Source organism: Elgaria multicarinata, chromosome 9, assembly GCF_023053635.1.
Source record: "Elgaria multicarinata webbii isolate HBS135686 ecotype San Diego chromosome 9, rElgMul1.1.pri, whole genome shotgun sequence".
Taxonomy (NCBI): Eukaryota; Metazoa; Chordata; class Lepidosauria; order Squamata; family Anguidae; genus Elgaria; species Elgaria multicarinata.
Window position 1 is genome coordinate 90,465,794 of NC_086179.1, and position 12,496 is coordinate 90,478,289.

At 42.1% G+C, this 12,496-nt stretch overlaps 2 protein-coding genes across 2 annotated transcripts in view; one reads left to right on the top strand and one right to left on the bottom strand.

Moving 5' to 3' along the window:
* LOC134403819 (uncharacterized) overlaps nt 1–12,496 on the bottom strand; it is a 537,248-nt gene that overhangs the window by 347,495 nt on the left and 177,257 nt on the right. The gene's annotated exons all lie outside the window — the stretch shown is intronic.
* Nucleotides 1–12,496, top strand: part of SEMA3E (semaphorin 3E) — a 248,335-nt gene that overhangs the window by 144,537 nt on the left and 91,302 nt on the right. The window contains exons 3-4 of the mRNA XM_063134310.1: nt 7,261–7,320; nt 10,390–10,509. Coding sequence (XP_062990380.1) covers nt 7,261–7,320; nt 10,390–10,509 — 180 coding nt within the window. The remainder of the gene's footprint in view (nt 1–7,260; nt 7,321–10,389; nt 10,510–12,496) is intronic.

Sequence of the window (12,496 nt, forward strand, 5' to 3'; positions counted from 1 at the left end):
ACTCACGGTCTTGGGCTCAGCCCGAGACCATGGGAAAAAGCAGGCCCAAAGGGGTAGGCTATATCCCGGGGCCAGGCAGGGTTGATCCCTGCCTGAGCTCGGGATCCCCTATGCATCATCTGGACGCACAGGAATGACCCCAGGATATAGCCTGTTCTAGCAAGGCCCTTAATGTGTCATGTGAACCATTCCTAACTATGGTGGCTACATAATCACAGTTTAAACACACTCACTAACCATTTGCTATAAAAGGGTTAGCGACCTAACCATGGCTTAGCGTGTTGTCTGAACAGGCTCTATATAAAAGTAATTATCTCTAATCTGATGTAATAATAATAAAGAACAGTAGTATATTAAGGCCAGAGGAAGAAAATAATCGTCTCCATGTTCCCCCTCTGCTCACTTAAGCAGCCAGAACTAACAGAGAAATATTGTAATTCCTGTAACAATGGCACGGACTTCATAAATCTCTTTTTATCTTGAGCTCCGTGAAAAAAAGGATGGTTTGGGATTTGATTGCTGTGTTGTTCAGGTTTCTCCAGCAGGGACTATGAAGTGAGTTTTTATTTAGCACTCTTGGCTTTCATCCTGATGCACAGTTCTGATTTACAAACACATTTAAACAACAAAACGGAAAAAAATTCCTCACAGATGTAGCCCTTCTATCATTATACAGTTCAATAATATCTTAGAAATTTCAGCAACAAGGAACATATTAGGAATCTCCAAGGATGAAGCAATAAAAATACTGGGTGGATATAAAATGCACTTGATTTTTATGAGGCAGTAACTTGGAAATAGCTTAATTGACAAAGAATGTAAGGTAGTCACTCTCTCTGGACCTTACACTTCATGGCTATTTCTCCATTTCCTCACAGTTCACTTAACTCAAGTCACATGGATAAAATAAATTATGTAAGTAGAGAAGCCTTCTGCCAGCAGCAGCAGCAGCAACAACAACAACTTATATACAAAGAAGGTCTAATATAATCCCCAGTGGTTGGGGAAATTCAAATTCCATTTTTGATTCTATTGCATTTCTATTCCCATTGTTCCTCCATGAAGCTCAGGCAGATTCATAGAGCTACTCCATGAGGATGGGAGAGAGGAATTCTGTTCACCTCACCACACCTACAATACACCAAGCATCTCTTTCCAATACGATTAGAGCATTTATTATTATTATTATTATTATTATTATTATTATTATTATTTATTGCATTTTTATACCGCCGAACAGCCAAAGCTCCCTGGGCGGTTCTGATGTTATACAGAGGTTCTTAGACTATAATTCTCAGATACATAATTCATTTTTATGCTTAATTTGATTACATTTATATATCTCATTTTATCCTGTTGTCCAAACTAGGTAACATGCTATTGGTGATACTATTTTCCAGTGGTAATATATCAGGCTTGAGGCTTTTTCAGACATAATGTTTAAGGGCAGAACGAGTTATTAAGACCCTGGGCTTCCATCTAAAACAGGATTCCCATCTCCAGTTCTCTTCTGATCCTAACCACCACCACCCCAAATGTCTAATGAATGTGACTGTGAGCTTTGCTACCCATCCATGATTCACAACTTTGGCTGCTATTGACAGAGAAATGGGAATGTATGGCTTAATGATGGTGACATATCACCTGTGTTTCCCTGTTACATGTGCTTGGAGAGAGCCAGAATGTCTACTTCCGATCTTAGCTGTTAACAGAAGTGTCGCCAGACATTTGAATCAACAATGTTCTCACCTTTTAAAGTTCCTAGATGCCAGCCATTCCATTCCAGTTCCTGGTCAACAATTATGCAAAATGATGGTGGTGGTCCCTCATGTTGCACTTCTTACCTTAGAAGAAATGTATGTCAGACAACATCTGAATCTTCAGCCACCCCTGAAGACTTCATTGTACAAATTCTAGAGGAGAAGACAGACAGCAGTAATGTCCTTCCGTCATGGGACAGATGCTGTAGCAAGTGGCCTCAGCCAATGTTACCCCCAAAGACACATTGATGCCCAGAAAAGCGAGTCCCACCACCGACAGTCGTGGAGTATATTCTAACAGACTTGTTTTAAAGCTGCCTGCTGCTATCATTTCAGCTTAGCCCTCAAAGGGTAAATTACGTACATTCTTTGTGCAATTTCAAAGGCAAAATCAATGTGCTGGATACAGAAAAAATGCTTGTGATAATTTTACAATGACTCGTGGACATGACAGCTATTGGACAGCTCTTCCAATGAAAGGTCGCACAGAAAGGCCAATAAAGTGTGCTAGTGTAATGTCATTCCAGCTCAAATGCTCCTGAGAAATCATTGAGCTGTAGCAATTGCCAGCTTGCCAAAGGTTGTCATCCTGGCAAGCACCCAATACCAAGTCAAGTGTGTAGTCATCATGAGGAATTCTCAAATAGTATATAACACCAAGGAAAAAAAATCACACATGGAGGGCTAAAGGCCACCATTTACAATCAATTAATTTCTGGCTTTGAGCGCCATGCAAACACAGCTTACATTATCCGTGTGGAAAGTATTCAGCAATTATACACTTGCAATCAAGAAGAGGGAATGCATTGTGAAAGGACTATAAATTCACTTACATGCTGTCTTGTACATATGTGCAAAAGAATGTTGGCCAAGTTGCTTTCTTGAGGAGCAAGATGAATTTATCCATGGATTTATACCATAGATCCATGGTAAGATCCTTTCATTGTCTCAGGAGCCTGTTGATGAGAAGCTTTTGATTTGCAAGTTTGTAAGTTTGTCCTCATTTGTAAGGTCATCACCCCATGTAGCTGGAAAATAAAGGAAAACCAATTTCACTCCCCATCCCTCATGTACCTCCAGCCACATGCAGCACCACTCAGGCCTGCAACTCATGAGAGCCAATGTGGTGTAGTGGTTAGTGTGTTGGATTGGGAGTTGGGAGATCAGAGTTCTAGTCCCCACTTGGCCATGGAAGCTCACTGGGTGACTTTGGGCCAGTCTTAGGCCTTAGCTAGACCTAAGGTTTATCCCGGGATTGTCCCGGGGTCATCCCTGTTCATGTAAATGACACACAGGATATCCCGGGAGCAGGCAGGGACGACCCTGGGATGATCCCGGGATAAACCTTAGGTCTAGCTAAGGCCACAGACTCTCAGCCCACCCAGCCTTACTGGGTTGTTGTTGTGAGGATAAAAATGGAGAGGAGGAGGAGGATTATGTATGCCGCCTTGGGTTCCTGAAGGAGGAAAAAAGGCGGGATATGAATGTAATAAATAAATAAATAAATAAATAAAATATACAAGTTCAGCAAATGGCTGAACACACAGAGAAAACATTGCCTTTCCCACCCTTTTCCCAGTGCCACTCAACACTCAAGCCAAATGTTCACTTACCAAAAAATAAGAAGCCTTATTTTGGCCACATAATAAAACATAGCATTTCCATATAATTCTCTTAATAGTTGTTTATTCAATTTATACCCCTGCTATCTACAAAATAGATAGGTAGCAAGTTATAAAAGTTTTAGTTACAAGTCATAAGAGATTTAAATAGTCATACACATAGGCTAATCAAAGAATCTTATATTGCTAAATATACACTAAGATTATTCAGCCCAATACAATGGCCTTAGCTAGACTTAAGGATTATAATAGGCAAATGGAGCGGTCGTTCCTGCCTGTTCCCGGGACCCCTGTGTGTCATTTGGATGAATGGCCTAAGATGAATCAAAAGAGGAATACTCCCCCAGAAATAGAATCTGAGTACGTACAAAGATGGCAGTGTTTGGCTGCTTAGTCATTCCAGCAATGCAGACTGCATATATAAATGATAAAATATAAATCAACTTGTAATCAAGTTTTGGTTTGAATTACGAAAATACTAAAGCTCATTGGATTGAAATCAGGGCTCGTTATGCATTTGAGACTTATGTACAAATTTGATTCAGTTTATGGACCAACTAATTATGACTCTCAGGAACATCATAACCCAAGGCTTAATGTTGTGAATTGTGTGTGTAGTAGATGTTACTACACATGCAACCCCTCATGTTCAGAGTCATTTATACCCCTGACTTATCAGATGCAAGTGTGAAACAGGGGGTGGTTATTGCCTGCTTGTGAGTTTGCAGAAATAAAAGGCTGGATTAGTGAGAAAGAGAATGATGGATTGGTGGTGGTGGGAGCGTAAAGCAAAATAACCAGATTAGTTTATCATAGGGAGACCCTATGAAAAGGAGGACAGGGCTCCTGTATCTTTAACAGTTGCATAGAAAAGGGAATTTCAGCAGGTGTCATTTGTATATATGGGGAACCTGGTGAAATTTCCTCTTCATCGCAACAGTTAAAGCTGCAGGACCCATACTAGAGTGTCCAGATACAAAAGAGGGCAGGGCACCTGCAGCTTTAACTGTGGTGATGAAGAGGGAATTTCGCCAGGTTCTCCATATATACACATGACACCTGCAGAAATTCCCTTTTCAATACAACTGTTAAAGATACAGGAGCCCTGTCCTCCTTTTCATAGGGTCACCCTAGTTTATAAGAGTACACATTCTTGAATGATGTTGCACATTTTAAATTAATATCTAATATCTAGTGACGGCAAGTAATCAAAAGCTGAGTATTTAAAGGTGCAATCCTACACCCATTTATCTTGGAATAAGCCCCATTGAATACAGTGGGACTTACTTTTGAGTAAGCGCACAAAGGATTGCACTGTAAGTGTTGAGAATCTAAGTATAAAAAAGCCCAAATTCTATTTTTCTGATGGATCTATGAGCTTCTTATTAGGCATGTGCTCCGCTCCGATTAGAAGCGCAGAAGCAGGAGCGAATTGGCCTGCTCCACCTTGCCCAGAGGCGGAGTAGAAGCGGACCGCAGACCCCTAGAAGCAAGGCGAAGAGAAGCGACCATTTTCGGAGCGCTTCTCTTTCCGCGGAGCGCTCCAATCACCATCTTGAAACATTTCGCCCATAGATAACTGGGTTGTTTTTGAAGCTATCGTTCTGAAAATTCTTGTGCTTAGACAGTCGTGGATGGGGGTCATTTTGAGACTACTCTCACCTCTCTGCATCATGTGGGTCGCGTGCTATAGTTTTTAAAAAATCGGGTCAACAAACGGACAGCGCGGGTCAAACGGCGGTTTTCACCCATAGGATTGCATTGCAGAAAAGAATCGGGGATAACTGGGTTGTTTTGTAAGCTATCTTTCTGAAAATTCTTGTGCTTAGACAGTCGTGGATGGGAGTCATTTTGAGACTACTCTCACCTCTCTGCGTGGTGTGGGTCGCACGCTAGAATTTTTTAAAAAGTAGGGTAAAGGCGGGAAAAAGATTACCTTTTCGATTGCTGAGGGGCAGAGTCAACTCCCGGTCATGATCACATGATCCCAAAGTTGGAGGAGGGGATAGGCAAAACGGGTAACTTGGGATTCTGGGAACTTCTCTTTCTTAGTCTGACCGGACTTTTCCCAGTGTTTTTTAAAACAGTAGCCCCACAAAATGCACAAACACAACCTGTGAAATCATATACTAAGCCAATAATAAGAGATAGAAACACAGCACTGCTACCCACCCTAACTTTGGGGAACAACTGAAAAGATGTGGTGCAAGGGGATGAGCTCCCCTAGGGCATCTCATTGTGGACGTGCCCCCACTCTCTCCTGTACTTCGAAGGCCATCAGAGCCTTCCAAAGAGAGTAACCCAGTGGAGCAATGCCTATCATGAGTTGAAGTGAGCGGTCTACTTCTCTTAGTGGTGGAGCAATGCCTATCATGAGTTGAAGTGACAGTTCTACTTCTTAGCGGTGGAGCAATGGCTTTCATGAGTTGAACTGACAGCCTTGCTTCTTAAAAGACTGATTGACCACCAGTCAAATTGGCAGCTGCTGCTTCCCCCTCCCCTGGGCACGTCCCCCTATTGCTGGTAAAAGTCAGATATAACCTTTTTAAAAAAGTTCTTCTTGCTGTTTATTCAGCAACACTGCTGCTTTTAATTCCACCCCTCCTTCGTTTATTTATTTATTTATTCCATTTTATATGCATTACTGGCTTATCCTTGGCTCACTTCCTTATGCCCCCAGAAATGTCTGCTGCCTGCCTGCCTGCCTTCCCTCTCTCCTCCCCTGCCCGCCTTGCAGGGATGTTGTGTGTGTCTGGCTTTGACTCAGGGGAGAAGTCCTTCCTGCGCTCACTTGGAGTTTTGGAAGTTCCAAATCCATTTTTCAAGTCTGAAAGAAGATTCATATAGGTTGATCTCTACTCCCCAATTCATGGCATGTTGGGATTTCCTTTGAAATGGCCCCATTGAGAGGTCTGCAGGTTTAAGCCCCGCCAAAAAACAGGGGATGATGGGACTGCCTTGAGTCTCGGCATGCGGCGTATGTATCCCTGTATAAGCTGTCATGGGTGAGTTTGAGAGTTTTTTTTAACGTGCAAATTGACGGAGCTATTGGAAAGGGGTGTGAATGGGTGTTGGATTTTCATAAATTCCCCAAAAATCAGGGGATGATGGGACTGCCTTGAGTCTCGGCATGCGTATGTATCCCTGGATAAGCTTTCATGGTGGCGAGTTTGAGGTTTCTAACGTGCAAATTGACGGAGCTATCGAAAGGGGTCTGAATGGGGTGCCCGATTTTCATAAATTCCCCAAAAATCAGGGGATGATGGGATTGCCTTGAAACTTGCGTGTGTATACGTCCATGAGGTGTCATGGTGCCAAACGTGAGGTTTCTAACTTGAACCGAAAAAAAGTTGTTTAATTTTTTAGCTTTCAATGCAACCCTATTGGGGGGGGGAAACGGAGCTCCGATCCGGATCCGGAGCTCCGAGCGGAGCGGAAATGGGCAGAGCGGGGGCGGGGCGAAGCAGCCCAATCCGAAAATCGCAGATCTGGAAGTGAAGCGGAGTGGGGGGTCCATGCACACCCCTACTTCTTATATGTCTAGGTTCTTACTTTGTCATTCACATCATTTTAATTTCTTTAGAGGCACATTTTCACCGTTCAGTCTGCTCAAACATCAACAATGCTTCTTTGTGCAAGGAAAGATGAGTATGGTCTATGACCTTGACTAGTTTATAAGGCAACTATAAAATTACAGTTCATTTAGTACCTGTCCTGACAATCCACTTGTCACAGTCCTGGACTATGTGAAGAAGCAATAAGAGTACTAAAACTAGCATGCAACTTATATAAACACTGAAAAGAAAAGGTTGGATTGGCATTTGCTGAGAATTATATCATTTTTATTGACTATTAAATAACTCCTTATTTTATTGCAGATTCACTGGCCTAGTACATCTCTGCAAGTGGAGGAGTGTACAATCAAAGGAAGATATGCTGTATGTATTAAGTATAAAATTCCATCCTTTTACTGGGGGAGGGGAGAGCCAATGAAATAAAATTGAAACATGGTCATTGTTTAAGTTTATCTATGCAACTTAATTGCAACGTTCCCATGGCTGCTTCGGCACCATTTTCAGTACTATATAAAAATTCCTCCCCACTTAGTGCAGAGTTTATGTTTACGTACCATATCTGCTCAGTTTCACAGTGTCACGAATATTGAGTTGTGAGAATAGAAGAACACCTGAAGCAAGCCCGAAACTATTTATTAATTACAAAAGTCACTGGAAGGATTTTGGGCAAGAATATATACTGTCATTATTGCTATAAAAACAAAAGAGGTTGCAAGTCGTAAAGGAGTGAAAATCAGGGGTGAGCCAAATTGGGAACCCATGGAACATGATACACACACACACACACACGCACACACCTCCTAACAGGATGGAGCATGATGAACTTGAGGGTGGAGTCAATAGCAAAAGCAGAAAATAGCCAGAGCCTTGATTTTGACTCTTGGCCCTGAGATTTTGTTCCTCTCCTTGGAGATTTTGAGAAGGAGGTTAAAACCTTGAAATCTCAGATCAAACCCTGACTTCTGGCCACCGTGGGCTAGGGTTGGGTGAGGATTCGATTTCACTTCAGGTTTGATAAGAATTAACCAAAATTTGCAAAGTTCTCTATATTGGGGACAAAAAGAACTTGAAATTTAAATAGAGTGACCATATGGAAAGGAGGACAGGGCTCCTGTATCTTTAGCAGTTGTAGAAAAAGGGGGATATCAGCAGGTGTCATTTGTATGCATGAAGCACTTGGTGAAATTCCCTCTTCATCACAACAGTTAAAGCCGCAGGAGCCCTGCCATCTTTTGTACCTGGTCTCTCTAACATAGTTACCTAATTTTTTTAAAAAATGTGGATAAAACTGGAATACACAGGTTTTCCCATCCAGGCCCAGGAGTTTGAGTGCTTTTCTCTTAATAGTCTGGGCCTGAATCCCTGTGTATTTAATTGTTTTAGTGCTCCCCTATTGTCCTGCACATGCAGGGTGACCATATGAAAAGGAGGACAGGGCTCCTGTATCTTTAACAGTTGCATAGAAAAGGGAATTTCAGCAGGTGCTATTTGTATGCATGCAGCACCTGGTGAAATTCCCTCTTCATCACCACAGTTAAAGCTGCAGGAGCTATACTAAAGTGACCAGATTTAAAAGAGGGCAGGGCACCTGCAGCTTTAACTGTTGTGATGAAGAGGAAATTTCACCAGGTTCCCCATATATACAAATGACACCTGCTGGAATTTACTTTTCAATACAACTGTTAAAGATACGGGAGCCCTGTCCTCCTTTTCATATGGTCACCCTATGCATGTGCTATAATGGAAGTGGCTGCAATCTAGGCCAGGTTGTCGTAGCAACATGCTGGTACAATGGTGAAGAAACTGTAATAGTGAAGAAACAGCTGTGATAGTTTTGTCATTCTCCCAGCGCAACAGCATGGTGCATGTTTTCCATCCAGCTTGCATTGAGTTTATTCCACAGAGATGACAGCACTGAGTGAGGCGGTCACCTAAGTGTATGGAAACACCCGCCCTCTTTTAACGCTGCGCTTGAAGTTCAGCTTCACCCGGTTACAGAAGGCTGCATGTGAAAGGATCTTTAAGAATCTTCAGGTTCATATTATCAATAACTCACAGAGTTCTGTTACCATGGTGAGGATGTGATCTAAAAATATTAAGAGCCTGGTGTCATTTTCTCAACAGCCTTTAAAAATCAATTCTGCTATGAAAACAAAACAAAAAAAATCATTTCATTTCGTTCTGTCAGCCTTTTTATTTGTTCTATTCAAATTAATGTGCATCATTCTGCCGACGTTAATTGGAAATGTCTTTAAAAGATCACCATTCAAGTACACTGATTTTGAGGCACCTTGTTTATATATATATATATATTGCTTCAGTCGAAACATAGGGCAAAAAACTGACGTTTAACATGTTTCTAATTCATAGGAAGTGGCTTAGGGCACAATCGTATGGATGTTTAGATGGGAAAAAAGTCCTACAACTCCCAACATTTTCCAGCCATCATGGCTGGCAAGGGAATGCTGAGAATTGTAGGACTTTTTTCTCTCTAAACATCTATAGAATTGCGTCCTTAATGGCAAAGAATAGTTTTCTCGCACACTCTTACTCAGGCCACAGCTAGACCTAAGGTTTATCCTGGGATCATCCAGGGTTCGCCCCTGCCTGAGCACTGGATCCCCTGTGAGTCACCTACATGAACAGGTTTGACCCCTGGACGATCCAGGGATAAACCTTAGGTCTAGCTATGGCCCAAGACTACTACTACACTTTTAGCCTGGCTGGACAACTTGCAAACTGCCCAGTCAAACATAGCCCAGCTTTAGTGGTTCAACTGGGACTTGTTAACCTCCAGGTTTTGCAACCTGCTTCAATCTGCAAAAAGAAGGAACAGTCAAACCCTTGACAAGGTAGCATGCTGCGTTTTGGCTTGGTGGGTCACAGGTTGCCCTAAAATGACCACCGGCAAGGAAGGACAAGACCTTTAATAACACATTAAAAGGAGGGGATTTTGGTTGCAGCCACTTAGAGCTTCCAGGCCTGAAGATTTGATCCTATACACACTCACCTGGGAACATACCTCATTGAACTCTACTTTTGAGTAGGTACTGTACTGTTGCACGGATGGGCAAGTCTGCCTATTTTCTTTTACCCACCTTTGAATTTTTAAAATCCCAGGTCCTTTCTCACAAATATCAAGAACTGGACAAATTTTGGTAAATTCTTATAAAAATGAGCTGAACTAAAATTCTCGCCCATCTGCAAATGGATGGGCAAATCTGTCCGTTTTGGTTTTGCTCACATTCAGAGTCCTTTAAAAAAAATCAAGTTCTTTCGGTCTCCAATGTTTGGAAATTGGAAAGTGTGTGTATATGTTAAATGAATAAAGAAGGTTTGTTCCAAGTTCAGACTTCGTAAATGCCACTATGATAAAACCTGGAGTTGTTTTAAAAATACCATTTAATTGCATTTTTTCTTCTCTCACCATAGGAGGAGTGTGCAAATTACATCCGTACCCTGCACCGATACAACAGGACACACCTGCTGGCCTGTGGGACAGGAGCTTTTGATCCTGTCTGTGCTTTTATCAGAGTTGGCCATCAGTCAGAGGTAAGAGATACTCCCTAAGAACAGCCTACATAACTTCTATACAAACACAGGCAGTCAGCTGTCCTACCATGAGTGTATGAATGCTTCATCTGCTCTTTATTGTGCCATTTAGGGCTTTAAAGGTAATGACCAACACTTTGTACTTTGCCCAGAAACTAATTGGCAGCCAGTGGAGTGATTTTAATGTTGGGGTAATATGCTCACCCCTAGATGTACTGGTGACCAACCTGGCTGCCATATTTTAAATGAGTTGAAGTTTCCAAACTAGGTACAATGGTAGCCCTATGCAGAGCGCATTGCAGAAGTCAAGCCTTGAGGTTACCAGTGGGTGCACTACTGTCTTTAGGTCTTCTGACTCTAAGAAGGGGCGCAGCTGGCGTATCAGCCGAAGCTGATAGCAGGCACTCCATCTGGCCTGTCATTTGGAGCGATGGATCCAGGAGCACCCCCAAACTGCAAACACAGTCTTTCAGGGGGAGTGTAGCCCCATCCAGAACTGGTTGACACACCTCCAAACCTAGGTCAGAGCCCTTGACAGCAAGCACCTCTGTTTTGTCTGGATTCAGCTTCAGTTTGTTTTTCCTCATCCAGCCCATTACCGCCTCCAAGCATTCAAGCATTCAGTATCATTATTATCATTACTATTTATTGTGTTTATGTACCGCCCCATAGCCGAAGCTCTCTGGGCAGTTTACAAAGATTAAAACAGGAACATTAAAAACAAATATACAATATTTAAAACTATAAAAAGCATAAAAACAGATTACACACAATATCTATCTATTCTGGGTCAATTAAAAACTCAGCATATGCTGTTAAATGCTTGGGAGAAGAGAAAACTCTTGACTTGGTGCCAAAAAGATAATAATGTTGGCGCCAGGCAAGCCTTGTTGGGGAGATCGTTCCATAATTGGGGGTCCACCACTGAAAAGGCCCTCTCCCTTGATGCCATCCTCCGAGCTTCCCTATATGAAGACAACATCCCCTAAATTGCCAAGCATCAAATAGGTCAGAAATTAACCACAGTCAGGGCTGACCCTACCATCAGGCAGAGTGAGGCAGGCATCTAAGGCAGTAGATGATAGGTGCTGTGGAGAGAGTAGCATGGCCATTCTCCTCTGTAGGAGGACAGAGCTGTGTGGTTCATGCAGCCTTTCCTGCACCCCATAAGGTAGCCTGCAGCTCTCAGGTGAGATAGAGGATGCTGTCCCATCACTAGTATTAAATAAAGTTAAACTGTTAGTCCAATCAACTTCTGCAGGTGGAATTGGGGGGGGGGACCATCTAAACAGTACAGTGGATAAACTTATGGATTTGTGCCTGCAAAACCGAAGCTCAAATTCCTCTTCATCCATAGCTTCAAGGTGCAACCCTGTGCATGTTTAGAATGAAATAAGCCAAGCATCCCCCAGGCAGCACAGTTAAATTGCTTTAGAAGCTTTTGAAAACGTTAATGATGAAGTATTAAAGTATATGTTCAATTCAGGTATTAAAATGTGTGGTGTGTTTTTTAATAAATGCTGCTGGATCTGTATAGATTCCCCTTACATTGTACAGTCACTTGAAACAGGCGTTGATTTCAATGAGTCCTGCACACATGGCAAGTTTGCTTAGAAGTTGGCAATTGGTAATATAAGATTGTCGTGGTATTCAAATATGTCCCTTCCTCCCTCATTTTCTAGCCATCTCTCTTCTCTCCCCCTCTCGCACACACAGACCAATGTAATTGTGTAAATAATAAATGAAAACACATTTTGGAAAACTGCCCAGAAAATGATCACCATTATGGTAGAAAGCTGGTGTGTTACCCCCTCCCCTGAGGAATTAAATCACATTTCTCAGTAATGTTGCATCACTGTTTCCATCAAATTATACATTCCTGATTCCCCCACCCCTTTTTATGTAAATTATATAAAGGGGGGAGATTAAGGAAAAATTCATGGACAAAATACGATCTATATTGCTCTTTTTCTTCACTCCCTTTCTG